The sequence below is a fragment of the Cydia pomonella genome, chromosome 1 (genome assembly GCF_033807575.1).
Source record: "Cydia pomonella isolate Wapato2018A chromosome 1, ilCydPomo1, whole genome shotgun sequence".
NCBI lineage: Eukaryota > Metazoa > Arthropoda > Insecta > Lepidoptera > Tortricidae > Cydia > Cydia pomonella.
The window spans coordinates 34935886-34957624 of record NC_084703.1 but is presented as its reverse complement, the minus strand read 5'-3'; the positions used below and the strand labels follow the sequence as shown (position 1 = coordinate 34957624).

At 35.3% G+C, this 21739-nt stretch overlaps 1 protein-coding gene across 6 annotated transcripts in view; it reads right to left on the bottom strand.

Annotated features, from left to right (window-relative positions):
* The window catches only part of LOC133521058 (cyclic nucleotide-gated cation channel alpha-3), a 65135-nt gene extending 45281 nt beyond the window's left edge, over positions 1-19854 (bottom strand). For 4 of the 6 annotated variants that reach the window (XM_061855791.1, XM_061855817.1, XM_061855809.1 and 1 more), the window contains exons 1-3: positions 19467-19854; positions 13195-13347; positions 2634-2821 (exon numbers count right to left, since the gene is read on the bottom strand). In XM_061855791.1, the coding sequence (XP_061711775.1) occupies positions 2634-2821; positions 13195-13347; positions 19467-19609 (484 nt within the window). In that variant the 5' untranslated portion in view covers positions 19610-19854. The remainder of the gene's footprint in view (positions 1-2633; positions 2822-13194; positions 13348-19466) is intronic. The other 2 variants (XM_061855798.1, XM_061855825.1) reach the window with 1 other exon arrangement.
* Positions 19855-21739: the final 1885 nt, after the last annotated feature.

Genomic DNA, 21739 nt, shown 5'->3' with positions numbered 1-21739 from the left:
AGGTATTAACAAGAACATAGGGTTGTTATCGTTATTTGTACACGACCCTCAGATAAATCAGATGCGTTGCCTAAGTAGTCGAATGAACACCTGAATATGAAATAGGTACAGACTAAACTGCGTAACTGAGTAGGTCCGATTCGGTCGCTGACAAGTTACTGTGGTTGATTACGGTGAGGTTGAAGGTGTGCCCGTGTGCTATTGTTTTGTGTTATGATATGGAACGACCGCACTACGAACTCACATAACATCACCGACTTAATTAAGAGGAAGGGATACAAGAACAAACTTAAAGTGTCATAATTTCAGGCTTTGCCCGTATCGAATTTACTGCAATCGTCAATTTTAATATTAATAAGAGAATTTATGGACACACCAAAAGCGTTCGGATCTAGTCATGTAAAATTCACGGTGGGAAGGGTAATTTTATATTTAAACATATACCTATATAGTCAGAAGTAGTAGTAGTTAAGCGAGCGAGAATTTAAAAATGTTGTATTCATATGTATACTCGTATATATATGATGGCATTATTGTCAAAATAATAAATAAAAAGATATCTCATTTCTAGGCAAGCACACAGGTTGTAATCGTACTTTACACAGTGCTATAAATATCCAAAATACGCCTCCATAAATTTAGTACGACGTTCATTAAGAGCTCCTACAGTAAGAGATATAAATACGATTAAAAATATTAAAAGATAATTTGTTGATATGAATAAGTAGCCACCTCGCGGTAAGAGGATGCAGTGCAACAATTTTTGAATTTTTTCATGCATTGATAAGGGCTAAATTACTGGGAGTTTTAAACTTAAGCCTCAATGCACATGTCGTACTGTACCTATGAAAGCATTTAAATTTAATATTTTGAATTACTAATTTTATTTAAAAAAGTTATAGATTGGATTCAGATAAATTAAACGTTACTTAACGGTTACATCCTACATATACGTATGATGCTAATCGAAATATTATGTGTCAGAAGAAGAAATGTAGCTATTCTCCTGACTACACAGGTTGGAACTGTAAACTTGTTGAAGCATAAGTAATATTGTGGTACGATCAAAGCATTATATAGGGTGATTGTGAAATGGCCGCATTTCTTTATCCTTTCATTAGTTCCTGTTAATACTACCGTTTATTCACGCTCATTACTCGACGGCCTTCAGAAAATAAAATAGAATAAACTACTTTCAATGTATGTTTTGTTTGCGCCAACATAAAGAACTACTAGTAATAAAACAACTCCTTGCATTCCAATGTTTTATAAAAATACGTCAAATATTAAAATAATTAGTTTTATGTTGCTTAAACATAGGCCAATCATTAACATAATATAATATTAATTAACTAATTATTGTTGATCACCAGTCATGCTAATATTAAGACTAAGTGATTTAAGCAAAACAGTTGGTTTGGATGCCACAAGCACATGGCAATTATATTTCGTTTTCTCAGCATTACAAAAAGGGTAAACAATCTTGACGTGTCAATTATGCACCGTGGGCGAATTAAACTCGACAGATTTGGCGGCGGTAATCGCTTACCATCAGGTCATCAGGTGATCCGTATGCTCGTTTGCCCCTCTATCATAAAAAAAATTAACCACGCATTCCTGGGGTCCTAAGGAGCAAAACTATATGAATTTCGGCCAAATTTTCCAAATATAAAACTTTTATTTTGGCAATTTTTTTTTTTCATTTTCTGCACACAACACTTTATTTATTTTTACACCTTGGTAAAAAAATATTACAACGAATAAGTAAAGTTCTTTTTATTTTATTCTTAGAGATAAAAATTGTGACTTTACTTTGAAACTTTAATGTCTGTCAGTAAATATGTCTAGACCAAGCCACATAGTGGCAACGTCACAGCTAAAAAGGCGTTTTACACTAAGTTATAACTTATAACAGACTCAAAAATTCACATAAATTTACATTATCTCTTAAACAAGATCGATTTCAGGAAACTTTATATGACATTTTAGTCTATAAATGCGGTCAAAAATACGCCTTTAAAATCTGTCGGGTTTAATTGGCCCACGGTGTATATAAGATCATTTAAATTCGTTTGGTTTCAAAAGTAATAGTTAGTAGACTCGACAGAGCAGGTTAAGGGTTAATCAATAAAAAAAAGACACGTCAAGATTGTTTACCCTTTTTGTAATGCTAAAACCAGGTATAACGCCCAAAAATATCGGTTCGTTCTAAGTGACTTGTAAATGTATCAAACAATAATTTAAATTTAGTTTAATTTTTTTTTTCAACAAACTAACAACAAGCACCATTCTTTGCGCTGCACCCTCTAGATTACTTTACTGTAACAATCCAAATCTACTGACACTCGCGACTAACTTAAGGCAAGTAAATTAAATATAAAACACTGTTGATTATAAATATTGTTCGATATCAACGTAATATTTTTTATTGTTTGCACTAGTATCAAAATATCTTAAGAAATAGTTTGGCTTTTGGGAGAAATTGATTGAAAATCCGCAAGATGTGCGAAATCACAGCAATCCTTGAAATTGTTACATATGAACTCTAATATTATTGTCTTAAATGAGTGCGTGTATTTCAAAATCTCTAAGTGTATTTAATTTGAGATAACTAAAAAATGAGGTATATTTACCGTTGATCTCCTGGAAGGCGAACCTGTAGACGATAACCCAAAGATTGTAGAGAAAGGCGAGCGACACAACCATCGACCAGTAGTAGCACAGCCGGCCCGCGGGGTCGAACACGAAGGACCAGTGCGGGCCCGTGCGCAGCCGCCCGCTCGTGTACGTGGAGCGCCGGCGCAGACCGGCTCTGCTGCCACTGCACACACCGATATCACACATTAGCTCAAATAACACTTATCGCCGGTCACTCAGTCCCCAAAAGTCGTTAAATTCTCAATGCCGTTTTTATCCTCCTAGGTGTTGAATCAAAAAAATTCTAAGTGAAACTCTAAAAACATTTGTAGGGTAAGTATATGTTTGAAATTTCAATAGGAGTTTAAATTAATTGGATTTGATTATATATTTACAATGTCATATAAGGTCTAATAATGTTTAAATATAAGTAATGTTATACAAAATACATATTGAAATATTAAATAATACATCCTAGTAAAAAAATATCATAGTTTCATATTAATAAAAACAGTATAAATAGTAAGAGTATTAATATAGACTATAGTGCTTTAATAAAATATAATAAGTCGGATAGTGTTTCGTAAACTGCTTTGAAAGTTATCAAAAATACTGAAACAAACTTTTTAAGTAATAAAATCGCTTGAAGAACGGATGGAACGGACGCTTCAAAAATCCCAGTAGTTAACAATGGTAACAGCTTGGTGGTAACCAAAACCGTTTTTAAAAAAAGTGGGCCCCAAGTTTGCTTCCTATTCTCACTGCGGTTCCGCAAAAATTTCCTTCCGCTATGGCTCTCGAATAAACCGCCTACCAAGAGTTTTCACTTTTCAGTGGGGAGTTATTCATGTAAGGCGTATGCACACTTTAGAAAGGTCGTCAACAGACACACGATAACACCCCCGGAGTTGCAAGCGTGATCCTTTCCCGAAAGCTATATATGCCTGTCGAATAATCCGCCTACCAAAAGATTTCAGTATTGAATTCTTCAAGTAAAGTGTACTTATACACATTTTAAAGAGTCGGCAACGCACGAGAGACGATGGTACCCCCGGAGTTGCAAGCGTCAATAGCGTTAGCTTTCCCCAGGCGGGCACAGGCTTCTTTGTCACCGACGTTGTGTAAATAATGATATTACAATATCATATGACTATTTTCTTATTTATTATATTACTTACTATGCAATTTGCCACAAATATTAAAATTCAAAAGTCAGGCTGCAGCAAAAAATCTGAATACTACATTTATAGCGGACGAAAGTTTATTGTAGGTAAAATAAATACCTAGAAGTATCTAGATAAATTTAGAAAAAAATTACCTACACCAAGTACACCAGAACGCAAAAACTTTTACAATAATTTGATTACTGTAAATGGTGTTAAGAGACACATTGTAAATTTTGGCATCAGATATCATGATTTATCTCAGTATCAAAGTATTTTTTGGTGAACTGGTTATTCATGGCGTCGACTTCATTTCTGTAGTTGCAGTCACACGATTAGTTAACTTTTATAGAGAAAATCATATCAAAGATGCCTCTTTTTAAGAAAATATTGTATTTGTATAGGCAAATGGGACTGATTTAAGCCTCAAAATGTTCCATGTAGATTAGTCTAAACACACACTTCAATACTGTAATTGTGATTTTTCGATCAATTCTTGTTTTTCTACTTTAATCGGCAAAACCCGTATAGCCGTATACGACCTTATAGAATAAGCTAGCGCAAATTAAGCAAATCCACTACGCGCAAAGTATCGGGATGAGCGTGTGTTTCGGGAAGCAAACAGTTGCCGCGTTTGTAGATTTTATTGTTTAACAATGCGTCATCTTAAAACCATATGCATGGCGCTAAAAGCTCCCAGCATCAAGCTGATTAACAGCTACTCGTAGTATGTATTTGTGATCCCGTTTGCAAGCTTGTTATGTCTTAATTAGATTTCCGTATTGAAAAAAAAAATTATACAATTCTTATACTTCCATCGTGTCATGTGTCACTCTCACCCTTATATAGTTATTATAAAGTGACAGCCATGATGATGATGACAGATGTTATTAAAAGTGCCAGTAACTTAGGCCCGTAGTGAATATTTAAGTGTTTTTCGATGACAAGTACATACATACATACAAGTACTCCAAAATCCCAAACTGCTCATGTACCTTACTAGTATACCGTAACATCATAGCGTAATAAATCACCTCCATGCTATTTATGCAAACTCGTATTTTGATACATAGCTTAAATACATAAAATAATAGATACATTTTTTAGATTTCCCATCAGCTTTGAACAACGAACTAAATCGCACTATATTTTATAAGCTTATAGTTAGTTTTCTAGGTACCTAGTAGTTTCGCTAGGTATCGCAAATAAGCATGCATGCTATATTTATTTTATTACGCGGCATGGCGCAATATCTAAATATATAAAAGAAGAAACTGACTGACTGGCTGACTGACATATCAACGCACAGCCTAAACCGCTGGTTCTACAGATTCCAAATTTGGCACGTAGGTTCTTTAGAAGGTCTAGGGGTGCACTAAGAAATGATTTTTCAAATTCACCCCCTAATGGGGTGAAATGGGGGTCCAAAGTTTGTATGGGGAAACAAGATTAGTACGACGGACGAAGGCGCGGGCTAAAGCTAGTACAGAACATACACGTAATTTCAAATCGAAAGTAGAGATTTCATATGAAGTAAAGTCGATGATTTGTGGCTCCGACTGGTACAATGGCTCATAGTTGAGTTAATAATGATATGCATGTCAATACAAGTGAGGCTGAGGATTAATTTTCCAGCTTGCACAATCGAAAGCGCCGGGCATACGTTTAATCCATTCTGCCGGCGCGGCGGTTGGTCCACGTTATAGGATAAAATACGAGAAAAGTTTGTCTTGTTGTTGTTGTACTTCTATAAACTATGTAGCTAATAAAATTGTTTAATGTGTCAGCCAATTTTAAAAGTACAGTGACGACGCACTTCGGGTATGGACCGTTAATTTATGGCGTTTATCTACAGTGTACAGTCAGCATCAATGATGATGATGAGCGGATGAAACAACGCGCCAAAAGTATCTGATATTCCGGATAACTTTTGCAATAAATAATTATTAAATAATAATATAATAAATAATATCTAATATAATACAGTATATCTTTTACAGTCTTAATTGTTCTACATATATAACTTTCACATTTTGTTAAGCTGTTACAGAATGGTAGATACTTTTGACACCTTGTTTGATCCGCTACTTTTGATGCCGACTGTATTACGAGTATACAAATAGTAACGGCACACATCTTGAAACATTCAAGAGATCATTTGGAGTATTTTTAATATATGTTTCGGGTATTTATATTTCGGGGACCTCAGAAACAGCTTTCGATTTCGATGAAATTTGCAATATAGGGGTTTTAGGGGGCGAAAAATCGATCTAGCTAGGTATTTTCTCTGGGAAAACGCGTATTTTTGAGTTTTTTATATATTTGTCTGAGCAAAGCTCAGTCTCCCAGATATTTTCACTGATACCTGTAAAATGTCTACCGCTTTACGAGTCACGAGTTAAATGTCCTAATACGTCTTTTATGTTTTTGACATGTTTAAGCCTTTATTACCTGCCGCGTGGCCACATATGACCGATTTTAGTTTACAAAATTACGGTGCGGCGTTTAACAGGTTAACCCGTTGAAAGATACTGTTACTGGTTTCAACATAATTGACAAGTTAAAATCATGTTTTTTTCTCTAATTATGGGGAGTGTGTCGCCTTGTTTTTCAACAGACCGAAATTAATGAAACGACAAACTTAAGCAGCTCTATGACTCTTGATTATGGTAAATTGTTGAAAACTGATGTTAAATACTTATTTAACCAGATTCGTGGTTTACGTAGGTATCATTATTGATGTCACGTCCATTATAGGGGTGTTTACTATACGTGGGTAATTCATTGTGCACATAGTGGTACACAGTTGATCATTTCTTTCTCTCTTTGTATTTAACATTCATACGGTAATTATTTTAAAGGTTTTTTACATATCTTTCTTTTCCACTTGCAAAATAGTGAGCAAACTTAAAATTAACGTGACTTTTAATTACTCCGAAGAGAAACTGAAAATAAGTAACGAAAGAGAAATACTTTTCTTCTTTTATAAATAACCTACCTACCTACCCATACCGCATCGTGAGCTCGTTAGGAACCTTCGTGTGAGCGCAGATAAATTTTCAACCACACACACGCCTAACGTGATCTAAAAACCTCTTAAGTCAAACCCCTCCATTAATCAAAAGCTCCTTAACTCGAATTAATTCACGTCTCCGTTGAGTTTCTACTTTCGTAAATTCAACAGTAGTATGTTCCGCTGCCATGAGCCTACCTCGCGTACTTTGTGAGCCGATATTTGCATTAGCTGATTGTTTACCTCCGATTTGAGAGGGTTTAAGGATGTAATACTGACTCGGGAATAATAGAATATTAACTCAACACCTGAGGGCCTGCCGCAAGGTTATCGAGGGACGTGTATCCAATTAATCTGTCGAAGCCTTAACAGCTACATGCGGTCTTAGTTATACAGTTGTAATTGAATAGCTGAATAGATATCCTAATAATATTGCTTCGATAGTACTTGGTGTACTCGAGGATTCACCGATATAATCCAAACGGGTGCGTTTTGCCAGAAGTACCTAAAATTTACAATTGATTGGCAGATAAAATATTACCAGGAACAACAAAAAAGCAGGCATGTGTTTATGTCGATAAAACTACCTCAGTGCCTAATACTCCATTGCTTTTTAATTTAAGGTACAGGGACGTGGTACGTGGTTTTGACTGAATTTTAAAACCTTTTATGCTAAGAGAGAGAATAACATACATCCATAGCATCAGTCGATGCGTAAGTACGCGCAATGGTTTATCAAATGCGTGTAAAACGATCTTAGCCAAAATTATCGCCATCAAAGAAATATTACCTTACTATGTATATCGGCGTTACAGAACTAAACATCAACAGCCTAGTAAAATTATTCACGCGTAGATAATAAGCGATCTCAGCAGCGACGCCAACCAGGCGATTCCCGCGCTCACGCCGAGCTGCGCGCCTAGGGTGCCCGCCGTGCCCGGGTCGATCACGCTAGAAACACGATCCCCCTCACGGCTCGACGCTTACACATTTATTATAGTCGGTTAATGAACTGCTAGACCAAACGTTCAGTTATCAATTCATTCCTCTGTCACTTTTATACGTACAGTCAGCATCAAAAGTAGCGGATGAAACAACGCGCCAAAAGTATCTGATATTCCGTATAACTTTTCCAGATGTAGATAAATTTCTAAAATTCGCGTTCAATAATATATCTTTTACAGTCTTAGTTGTTCTATATTAAATACATCACTTTTTGTTAGGCTGTTACAGAATGGTAGATACTTATGAAGCGTTATTTGATGCTGACTGTACTATACGTACAATCGTACATTCTGCCAGCAATGACAATTAGTTGACAATTCTATATAGATATGTATGTGTAGGTATCATCAGTTCTTCAAAGGCGAGGCAGATAAGTATTCAACGATTTATACGCGGCAAAGGTACAGTAAAGACTACTTAAAACGTGACTGGCTTATGTTAGCATTGGTTTAAAGAAAGGGTACGCTAAAAAAATAATTAGTTAAATGTTACCGATTTCAATAGCATAAAAAATACTGAACAGAATGAACAATATAATTATAGCCGTTAAGCGTTAAAAGCCCAAACTAAGCAAAAAATAAATTATTTATTTTCATTCATTAATTACAAGCCTATTTTTCACAGAAGCAACTACCGATTTCAATAAAAAACGAAATTAAGACATTGTAATTGAGAAGTGTCTTTTCAAAAGGGCTTATTTATCTATGAACTCCAAACAGAATTGAACTAAATAGTAAATATCTTTTATTTTTATATCGATAGCTTGTTTAGTTAAGCTACTAATAGACGGCTCTTCCCCATTATTTCCATAAATGTTATATTTTTTTCTACAGGTCTATTATATTTAATTTTTTGATAGTTAGATTGTAGCTGTAAGAAAGTAAAATAATCGAATAATACCGTAAGAGACTTACCATTTAAACAAGGTGTATTCACTTACCTACTTTTAAAAAGTGCGTCTCATAATATATACGCATTTTTAAAACTTTTTAAATGATTTTATCGACACACATATCATAAACCTTCTATGATGCTGTTAAATTCGTAAATAATGGCCAACATTAAGATAAACTGTGTTGTTACAACAAATTTCTTATCTGTGAAAATGTTGTAATTGCTTCATTACTACATCAAAATCGATTTGGTAATGACATTCAAATTTCGAACATCTCTGATAAAAAAGCAATTCGATTCGACCATCAGTCGAGATGCCTTTATTTTCGACATGAAATGTAAATTGCATACAATTTTGACAAATCTCGCATGTTAGTTTGTATCGAACGATAATAGGCCCCCGACTCTAGTTTGTCTCTGAATTAAAAAAAATAACTACGAATGCGTGACATGCGTGCCATTTGACGTACAGTTTATCTTTTAATTAGTTTTAAATATAAAATGTTTTTTTTTGTTGTTTTTAAAGTAACTATAGCAAAAGTTTCGTTTAAAATAAGCGATAAAGATATATCGGCAACGCCGCCACATATCCGCGAGTTCCGCCAAAAGAGCAACGATGTCTCAATGTTGGCTGTAATTTGGATTAGTGAATATATCACAGAAAATTTATGATATGTGTGTAGATAAAATAGTGTATGTAACTAACTCTAAATAATTAGCCATTAAAACACTCGTGTGGTCCTTTTATGAAACTCACTTCGTTCGTGTCTTAAACCCACACTTGTGTTTTAATGCCTTTCATTATGTAGCAGTCACATAAACTACTATTATATCTGAAGTTCATTTTACATTTTGTTATTATACATTGCCCCTATTATACCAGTATCAATTGAAAACTGTGTATCTATATTTGCTACTAAATGTAAGTACATATCGTCCGAGATAGTACTTACATTTAGTAGCAAATATACAAATTCATACTAAACACTAAGCAATATGTAATCAGGCCCGGCAAATGTACACACTCGTAGGGGCCTTATCAGAAAAAGAATTGATTATCTCAGAAATGGAGTTAATTAGAATACCGGTGTCTTTGAGAATATAACTTAATATAAGCTCAGGAATGCGCTGTTGAAATTAACGGAATAACACAGTGTATACGGTGTACTCAGAAAAGAAACAAAATAATAATGAATCGAACATTAATTACACATAATTATACCACGTCCAGCGAAGTTAAATGCATTGCAGGAATTTATCATAATATTTTGCTCATTGTATACACCGTGTTTTTTTTATTTGTGTTAATTTCGAGGGTGCATTCCTGAGCTTAAATTAAGTAACATTCTCAAAGACACCGATATTCTAATTAACTCCATTTCGGAGATAATCAATCATTAATTTTTATCTTATAAGGCCCTTACGAGCGTGTACACTTGCCTTACATATTGATTAGTGTTTAGTGAGAGTTCATACACTTGCTACTAAACGTAAGTACTATCTCGGACGATCGACGGTCGAAATGACATTGATATGTCACAGTTTTCAATTGTTTGGTTGAGTTAAATGTAATGCCCGTGTTACAACAACGCTATATGCAACATATAGCTAATTTTTATAAAAATAAAAATAGTACAAAAAAAAATTGTTTTTAAATATTAACCATGCTATTTAGTTTCCTTAAACGTACTTACTGATATCCCGAAGTTAACGGAATTCAATAAAAACACGGTGTATATACCCTTACAATACAACCCTATAAAACCCTTACATAATTGCGTATTATATATATAAATAGCGAGTGGTGCGTTACACATTTTTGACCGAAGCGTCAGCGAAGGTCTCCGTTTTGACTAAAGCAAAATGCTGTCGTATGTCCTGATGTTCTCCTTTACAGGTCGCAATTCTTACGTGCTTGACTTATGTCAAATGTTGTGAGCAGGTTTGGTAGTTACGTATAATTTTTCTGTCGTTTCGTTTATTTTTGAAAAAAGGTAAAATAGCGGCATTTTCATAAAGGGCTTAAGCGCCAGTAGCGTCAAAGGCACTTAAGACCATTGTAAGTTCGCTGTGATTATGACTTAACGAAGTATTTTTATTTTTACATTTTTTAAGCTTATTGCGAGGTCTTCAACTCACAGAGTGCAGAGCCACTCGTTTTATGTGTTTCCAGTTTACAACAGCCAACGTGACAAAAGTAATTCCATTCAGCTAAACAAAAACTGTTTTGAATAATTATTATAATGTTTTACGACTGTCTACTGTTATTAGCAATAACGATGCCACTTTATCAGTGTTGCAGTTAATTGAAAATAAGGGTTGACAAAAATACGTACCTTAAATTTACTTCGCCTTAACTAGCTTTAAACCATAATTCCATTATAAATTATATCATGAAATTCATGGGCGTATTTAATATTGTGGAATAATTTTAGTATTATTATCTTAATAAAAACATGACAAGGACAATTTGGAGACGAGTGGCAAAGATACAACTTACACCTCTTTTACAACTTCTTTTTACTATTTTTAAGCAGCTATTTTTAGTGTGAATTGAATGCAACATAGATAACGGGGATAATGCAACATAGTAACTATATAGTTAACTACCTATATAGGTAGTTATCATTGTATAATAGTATTTTATACAATACTTATATTATAGAGAGCTTTTCAGGTAGTTTTTTTTTTACTTTACAACAACAAAAGAAGCTCGTTGATGTATTTTGTTCTATCGTTTAGGTTTGTGATCCTGACCGCGGCGACACATGATTGGTCATCAAATTTATTATAGTTCATTAAAGCGTTTCGCAATGAAGTCATTAAAGTTGAGTCGGGAGCGCAAAGTAAAAAGTATGCTACTCGAACTATAGTTTGGTTTACGAAGTCTTAATTCAACCATTAAAGTCAACAAGTAGAAAACAATTGTTTTCATACGTTTTAAATATCATTTGTAGATATAAAATACATTAAACCATCTTTCGAATTTAATTTAAACTTAAATGTTAAATGATGGTTCAACTCTCCGACCTGAGCAAGTTTACCCGACTCCCCCAACAAAACTTTTACTGGGCGTGACACGCTTTGGCTAATTACTTATTTTGCTAATTTGTTAACTAAGATGAAACTGTAAATTCTTGAATAGTAACAATAATCCCACCTGTAAGTTAATTTGCGTCCATATGAGACGATTTTAATCTCCCTAATTTCTTGTGCCTTTACCTTAACTATTATTCTATACTTGGTTCGTATTATCCACGATGACGCGCAGATTTGTCAATTCTACCCTTTAATAACATGGCATAACGAGTCAAAACACGCGTCTTCGTGAATGACACGATCTATAGTCGTGAAATCATTGACTGTAGGTACCTACTCGTACATGAAGGTACAACAGTATTCCGCATTCAGTAAACAACGGAAATTGATTGAGCGGTTGATTGTTTGACTAGCTACTAATGAAATACGAGCCTTTGTGGTAACGACTGTAGAACCACAGGGTAGATAATTTAATAAATATAAGGTACATGTAATCGTCCTAACAGCCCTGTTTCGTATCTGCCAATGGGTTACAATCAAGAAAAATATATTCAAATGTTTGTTCAATAAACACGTTTAGCAAACAGAAAATTAATGCAAATATGTGATATCCGAAAGATATTCAAATTTAAAAACATAATTTTAACATAATTATGTTGCTGTTTTATTGCCCAAAGTATATTTATTATACCGATTATATTATATAGAAACACTTTTATTATACCGATTACTTGTTGTTACTGACTAATGTTATACTAGGAAAAAAAGTATTGCAACTATATACATAAACGCATTTTTTACGGCGTAAATAACGAAACATTTTTCACGATTCTTCTGCATACACTTTGGCGCAGTTCACAGTTCACAGTCCGCGCGCGTCATTTTATAGAGCCTTTTTACTCGCGGTGCACGTGTCACATTTATTTTCTCAATTTGAAAGTTTCTGGGGTACAATAGATAGCAGGTTTAGTAGAAACATTTCAATCTCACGGAAAGTAGAATCGAATGACATCTAAAAATCATACATTATACCTATACGAATAGGGGCCTGGCCGCGTAGCCAACGTACCAATCGTTAACGCTCCGAAGCGTATCGTAGTCATCTCTCTCTATCACTGTATTACTAATGTGGAAGAGTGAGAGAGAGAGATGACTACGATACACTACGGAGCGGTAACGATTTGCACGTTGCCTACGCGGTTTGATCCGTTAAGTTTTGATCTCAGAAAGTTTTTGCACGCAGTTCCCTATATATTCTAGAGTCCTGAAGGAAGAGTGGTGAGTAATTAAAAGCAATATAATAGGTATTCTACGCATTATTGACCTGAGGAAAGCCATACTTTGGGAAGCCACGATACTTTGGATAATCTGGTAGTGCTGACGTTGACATTAAGTTATACTAGCATAACATGGGTATAGTTTGTGTTTTGCTGAAAAACCTACCTGTCGGTCCCGTTGCAATGCGGAGCGAGATGGTTGTGTGAGTGGTGGGGGGCGGGCGTGGCGGGCGCGTGTGGCGTGTGCGGTGTGCTGCGCCAGCCGCTCAGTAGTGGCGCTTCGCCACTGGCACCCAGCAGTTTTAATCTGGACAACAACCTAATATTATATTAATTTATTTCAACTTTACCCATAACAACATACAGGCGTATGATGGCTGTAGTTAAATTCACATAATAAATAAGCACCACTTTTTAACACCGCGCGATTGATAGACGTCATTATCATGCTGTCACGTAAACAAATACGACCATTTTTATATTTTTCCATTAATATATTACACTGTCGTGGCACCACTTTGAACTGAAAATCGGTACATTGTGCAATGAAGGAGATATGGCCAAAATTGCAAACGACAACAGAAACCCAGAGGGATATAGCACATTGTTGCCGAGGGATGGAAAGAAAGGTATTTTCTAACGAGGCACCTACTAAGTTGCACGGGCGAGGTTTGCAAAAGATCTGAGCCAGAAAATGTCTATTATACTAACAAACCCAATTTTAGAAAAGTAAAATAGTCAAATATAATATAATATAGCCTGTACGTAAAAACTAGCCAAGTCAAATCTTGAAATTGAATAACGTCCCAAGTCAAATAAATGCATTGTATTAGTAATTATCTGTTTAAATTTCAGATTAAATATATATTTCCTATTAAGCAGGAAACATTGTGGTAGTATCAAGAAACAAGAAATTGTTATATACATTCATTTTAGAACGTTGCATATTCTTGTAACTAAAAATTCAAGATTTTCAACACAGAACTTGGCATCCATATAGATCTCAATTCTTTTGTAGGCGAAGACAACAACGACGCATTAACTTAATTTTATATTGAACTTGGCTCTCATAGTGTCTGAAACCGCGGCTGTAATATACTTCAGTATGGTGTTATTAGGCGAAAAAGTATTTTTCAAATTCAATTTGCTTACATTTTATAACTTTTTATTTTAAACGCCATATTCTCATACAAGTTATTTCTACTTTTTGTCATTGCAGATGCCATTCAGAGTTAGCTTTGTGCGATTCTACACACATATCGTCAACCCTCTATTTCTTATCCGAGCAACACTTATTATGTAATAATAAAATCAAAGCTGACTTTATTGTAACATCCAAATTTCGAACATCTTTCGACATTCAAAGGAATTTAATTTGACCTGTAGGGCTAAGATGGTCAGCTCTTTATAATTTGTCACCATGCCTATCACGTTCTAACAAGTATGTAAGCGCAAAAGTGACGGGCATAGTGATAAGTGATAAAAATTGAACCATGCTGCCACTGCTGAATTCAAGATATCAATCGAGATGACGTTTTATTCGAAAATGTAAGGTTACTTGTGAATATTGTGATTTCTGAACACATCATAGACAGTTTATAATATGTATAGATAAAGTAGACTAACACTGGATAATAAGGCAAGTAGGTCATGATTAATTACTTATATAGTCTTTCGGTAGATGTCGCTTTACACCACCCCAGAAGGCGTGTATACATAAGGGAAGGACTGGAAAGATTTGCGAGTTTCTGGTAGGCTTCCGTAGCTTAATTAATTAAGAGTTAAGAGGAATGCACGGTTTGCAGAGGAGGCGGGTTCATGTCCTGGCCTTGTCAAAAATTGGTAACATAGGCACATATCCTTATCTCAGCGAAGGACTAAATAGAGTAATCTACTTCTAACAGTGACTGTATCTTGGTAGTGTAAGTAGTTGTTTAATATCATAAAAGCCATCTTAACCCTCACATTATACGGCATAGAGAGAGGTAACTCAGAGCAACTGACTTAGCGAGGGACAAGGTTTCAATTGGATTAGAGCACTTAATCAAATTACCCCCGATGGAAATGGGGAGAACTCGATTTAATCGAGGAGGTCCTCAATTCCAAACTCTCACTGATATTATACATATATACTATGTAGAACACGTGTCGTAAAATTTGGATCAAATAACGACGTCAAAGTGTTCAAATAACATTCAAAAACCAATCAACTTCGCCGCAGAAATTGGTTTTTCTAATGAAACTTCACGAGACTGGAGGTTGAAGAAGCTGCCTCACGTACCGTGAAATGAGATATAAAGTGTTCAAAAATGTGCTTACATCGGCTGCCACCCCGCTCACTCGTACCTACATGATACGCTTTTCATTTGGTGTGGTTTAGCGACGTCCGTAAAATGTTGACACAGGACAAGAATGTCACGAGGCTCGTAATTTATGTCGGCGAGGGAAGGTCAGATACATTCATAACGCCGCGTTATCGTGGACACCCTCCAAACTTAATACAAGTTTATTTTGCCGGCAAACCTAATATTTACATATATTTGTTATAAAAGGTATGGCCTCTAACACGAGCAAATATTTAAACATATATTGTACTTCGCAAACGATAAAACTTTTCACTAACAACTTTTAAAAGTTATGATTATGAATCCTTTAGACTTCCTATTTTTCATACAAATTAAATATTGTCTTCAATGTATGCTAACATCATTGTGATTGACGTTACTTATCCCGCTTTAAAACATAACAAAATTCGCAATACTTTGGGTCTTAGAATAAACTTTAACGTGTACTAAAAATCAAAACACAAGTTATTTTTAAAAATTTCTGAACAAATGTTGCCCTGTTTGAGGAGTACAGCCTACAGTTGAATTGTACCTAAATATGTACGTAAATATTACCACTTAATTCATTTTTACAACAGTAACTAACCATAGCCAGCCAAGATAACAAATTTATAATCATACGCCGGCAAACACCGATCGAAAGGAAAAAATGTGATGACAAATGCAACAAAAAGTCATTTCCATATATTTCACTTTTAATTGGCATTTTCTATTACGATTGTCACTTGGCTAGGCCCCCGCCACCGAGCGAGCGTGAACGCCAAATGGCCATTTCGTGACACATTCTTTGCCAAAGGATGTCAAAAATCGAGTCAGAACTTTACATATACAAGTAATGAAACTAAAAGAGCTCTAAAAGTTAATAACAAACGTAATGATTTAGAAAATAGCAACAGGCGTCGTTTAAACTTCGATATCTACAAGAACAGGTAAAACCTCAGAATTTGCGTAATTTTAACTACACTGAATAAATAAATAACTACGTTTACACTAAACTAACAAGAAACTAGGGCAAGTGATAAATTTACTTAAGGGCGCGGTAAACTCTCGCGTCGCTGCCCATATGAAGGCGGAGGTGATCGAGTCAGCACTCGTGATTAAGGTGCCCTTCAGAAAAGGGCTCTCACCGTCCTCGGCAAACAAGAGACAGCTCCTCGAACCACTCCACTCACGCCTTAATGGAGACAGCGCTCGTTTTACCACATAAAGTAAATTGTTATTTTTGGAAAACTTATCTGAAGGATTGCTAATAGGTTTTAGTTACTAAGTGCTGAAGCGACAATTCACTCATTATTATTATTATTTGTATGTCTTTCCATATCTCGGGACCATGGGATCCCGGACCTTTGGGAGGCATGCGTGGGGCCGAAACCAACAGCACAGAGGCCCTTTTAGACAAATTTTATGTTATGTAATACACCAGCTAGAACCCATTCACGGGTACAAATAGATACCCGTAAATCGGTTCCAGCTGGTGTAGGGGCTATTGTAAATAAAGTGGAGAAGAGGGCCGGTTATGGTGTTGAACTTTGGCTGGTCAAAAGCCCAATCTTTTTTATCTCTCTTTTTTATTGTAAAGAGATGCGGACACCTGCCATAACAATGCTTAAACACGTTATCTAGGCAGGCGGTGACTTGCCGCTAACTAGATGGGCCCCTGAAACTGCCGCCGTGAAGACGACCAGGAGCAACACCGGTGTGAGCGGCTCAGGGGTGTCGAGAGGTGTGCGCCGCTTTCTACCCAGTGGCTGATAACAGCCACTGTGCCAACTCGCGTCTTATGCATCTTTCACTTCCACCCCCGGAGCATATAGCTCTAAAGATTCCTCTCTGGACGGCCAATGAAGGCAAGCCAGAGCTGAGAGTCCTGCGGGTCCCCTTGGGGTCCACTCCGACCGACGAAGACACGCCGGAAACGGAGACCCTGACCGACTCTCGGGAACACTCGGGTCCGTGGGGTCGTTACTCCCCAACAGCTCGCCACAAGCTGCCCTGCGGATTATTATTATTATTATTATTTTGATTTATTTATATCACAACAAATTACTCGAAGAAATTAAAACTAAGATACATCACTGAAATTTGTTAAAAGAAGTTTATGCGTGGTGCAAATTCATCACTCCGCTCAACTGCAAGCTTAATGTGTAGTAAATAAGAAAGTACAATTAAGGAAGGTGTACCTACTTATATAGATAAACAAACGTATAGCAGGTAACACTCGCTATCACACATTTCCGTCCGTTATGTAAGATGAAATTTCTTGAATGCATTTTTACAAATATATTTATTCATTAATACGCTTTACGTAACCAATAATCCCACAGGTGTATAAACTGTTTTTTTTTCTTATTTTTATGTAAGTAAGTATTATAGGTTACATTTCTGCCAGCAGCGTAAATAATAACATACTCGTACAAAAAATATAAAAATATTTATTGCCAGAAAACATTGTTTACGAATTTTTCAGTGACTCTGAGCCTGCCTGCCGAGTCCCTTACAAAGATTTACGCATCTTATTGTTGTAAATTCGGCTGGCTTTCTGATTCCCCTGGTTTTTATTTATTATTTAACCATAAAAGCTATAACAGCATATGTGAGAAAAATATATTTTTCCCGATTTGCTAGTAGGGATAAATTAAATCTAAAATTACCAAAGGAGGCTAAAAGTCACAAGCTCGGTTTCCATCATTCCACTCCAAATTCAAATTCCACTCCAGCTTACTTACTATTTCATCCTTAGGTATATTATATTAATCGCCCGATCATACATAGATCTAAAAACAACCCTATAAAGCTTATGTGTTAGAGTACTTGCCAACTCTAAACTCTAACATCTACTTGATGGGTATCTTGAAACATGAAAGACGATTTTTTGATATAAACATGATTTATTTTAATTCGATAGGTGTGCACACTTATATAATAGCGAACGTGAATAATTAGTGAATAAAAAGAGGCGGGCTAGTTGACTAATTACGACACTTTTATGTAAACTAAATGCTGATGGGACAAATGCACAATATGATGTATCTGCAATTTACTTGTACAGTATGATAAATTATTACATTCATAAATATCATAATCCAATAATGACTAATAATACATTCCGTGTTACGATATGCTGACTAAATCGTACATTGACACTATTATGCCCGTACACTTACGCAACAGAAGCTAAGCCTTGATACCTAGGTAGTTATAAAATCGTTGCCGGGGCATTGTACGGCTACCAGGTCAAGAGCATGTTACGTTACTAAGGGTAACCAGAGCTTCGCAGTTTGCCGTGTAACATCGACCTTGATTATGTTTTCACTGGATAGGTACTCTGTTTACCCAGATATTAATTTTAATTTAAAGTATCATAACATCGACTCAAGATATGAATGTCTTTATTATTCTATGTTCATATTTAAGACTTAATCATTTTGTCAATATTCAATCTTCCTGAGCAACCTTTTTTTGCCTTGCGACCTCACGCACCATGAACATTGCTCCAGCATTTCATCATGTTCATGAGCATTTAGTGATAAAAATTGCATTTTAGGTTATTTCTTGGAACTTTATTGTAAAATTATTTAAATAAAACATTATTTTCTAAGAAGTGAATATATTCTACGTGTTTTGGACTTACGGTTAAACTAAATGAAATCTACAGTAAATGATTTGCTCATGTTGTAGAGGAACACACGTACTCGTATGAATCCAAATTCAGATTTATTTAAACTGAACACATAAATAAACATTTGTTCACCGGTTAGGAGTGACACGATATCCGATGTTGGCCAGAAAACCGCCAACGGCAATTTGCGCTGCGTATATTCGTATTGCAGAGCCTCAGGACGCAGTATTCACTTTAAAATATCGCTCAGTTTATATATGTTGAGAGTCTTTAGACAAGGCTTAAAAACCTTTTATTATTTATAGTTCAACAACATAATGATAAATATGATAATAAACAGGTACTTGTGCCTACGCTTTCATCGTTTTTAGCCGCTCTAAGTTGACTACATATAGATTGCGCAAATAAAGCCACTCGGACCGCCTATACCAGCCGGCAACACGAAATTTTCTTTATAACATATACATCACATACCGAGCTTTCTGCGAGCGTCGCGAGCGGGAGGAGAGGTCCAGCTCGCTGGCGGCGGAGCACGCGGTGCCGGCCTGCAGCGAGCCGCGTGACCCGCCCAACCGCCTCGACCCCAGTCGGCACGTCATCATTTCTGCAACAAGCATATCGTATCGTATCACTTTCTCTAAAAGTTATAATAATAAGAGCTGGTCTATTAGAATCCCAAATAAAGATAGGAAAATATTTTTTAGCTGGTTAAATTTAAATACACAGGTAATACGCACGCAACAAAAGTACGCACCGTAACTTTTACCGTCTTAGAAAGTTCGGGAATGATAGTCTACTCTTATTTTACCGTCAAACTTTTGAGTTGAGTTTCGCTTAACAGAAAATCATTAATAGAATAATCTAATCCTAAATTTTTGTTACAATTAATCCTGTTTTTTTCGATTTTCAAAGAAACGTACTTTGAAACTTAATTAAATTTCAGAATATGTATTTAAAGATTTTTAAATAAAATAAATAACTAACAGTAGAATTATTATTCATTGAGTATCATTTTTACGCCACTACAATTCACAAAATACTGATTTCAGTTAAGGTAAGTTTAAAAATGCAACGACCAAGAAAACTGTTACTGGAAAATTAGGTTAGGTTAAGTTAGAACTGCGATTCTCAAGAATATGAACTGGTGCCAGAAAAGTGGGTTAGGTCAGGTTAGTTTAGAACGGCGACCCCCAAAAAAACAAACTGTTGCCGGTAAGGTTATGTTAGAACAGCGACCCGCGAGAAGAGAAGCAAGTTACTTCAAATTAACGACTTGTTAACTAAAATTTGACTAAATAACTGTTCTGTATCTTAAATTTTGGTAAACTGCATGTAAGAAGTAACTTTTCTACATATCTACGAGTAAGATTCTGTGAAATGAAATTACATGAACAAATTGTCCTTGAACCAAAAATAATTTTAAATTTTTTTGGTGAAACAACTAAGCTGAACTAAAATTATTTGATGTAAATATTCTGTATAAAGATTTGTTTGCAATATGAAAATACATGAACGTTATTCTGTAAAACAAAAATTTACAGAAAAATCGTCGACAAAACAAAGGTGTACTCGGGAATGATACACATATAATTTGTGGGCAATACAATCTATAATAGAAAAAAAAAAAGCTTTTGAAATTCAATTAAAATTAGGTTTTTACGACCATAGTGTATGTTATTAACCCCAAGACGTAGTACTTGTTATGGAGGGGTCCCATTCTAGTCTTCACCGGCAGTTGTGCCAACTAGCACTGTTTAAATATAAATGCTTGGATTTTACAAGAAAATACGAGAATCTTATACACTTATAAGATTTGAGGAGTTCCATCAATTTCTCAGGTTACCCATCATCTGAATCGGCCTTTCACGAAAATTTTGCTTACTACCAACCTAACTTGCTAAACATTTCCACTTCATCAAATATCACATTTTTGAATATAAATGCTTGATTTGCTAATGAAAATCCAGAAATCACTACGTGTTGCCTAGAAAATTTTAATATTTCCTTCAATTTCTCATGGATTACAACGGAGTTGGACGGTAAAAATATATATACAACCGGCTTCAAAATTCTGAAGTCGGTTAAAAACTAAAAGCTCATTGCAGATGCATACTCTACCAATTTTATAAAGTCTAAATCTCAAACCGATTTAGATTACGTACCTATTCAAAATACCAGCGTTCAAATATCTATAGATTTGTACAGAAACACTCGAGAAACACTATTTTCCCTATTGCAGCAGTCAAGCAATAAAAATGAATGAATACCGATGAGATAGCCGGCCGCCAACGCCCGCCCTAATTGATTAAATTAAACTCGTGTACCAACTTCTGCCGTCGCAATTCATCGCGCTAGAAAATACAACAACGAATTTGTCCCTAACTAAAGTAATTAAGATGTTCCCTCTAGTATTTGTATTTTTTTAAGAATCTTCAAAGCTTGAAACGAATATGCGTACACGAAGGGGCCTCTTCGTTTTAAATTGTTATGCTGAACAAGGATACATACATACGTGGAATAAATACGGGGTGAATAGAGAAACTGATTCTCTAGGCAAATTAGGATTGCTTTGATCCTGCAAAATAATTAAAATCGTAGTACTTACTTAATAACTTTTCTTGTTTAATATACACGTTTGCAAACAGATCATATGGGTACTACATATTTGTAAAACAACCAAGCAGGAAACTAGTTAATTGAGATACGTGTCTATGATGTTGGTATGAAAGTCCTAAATTGTAAAAATA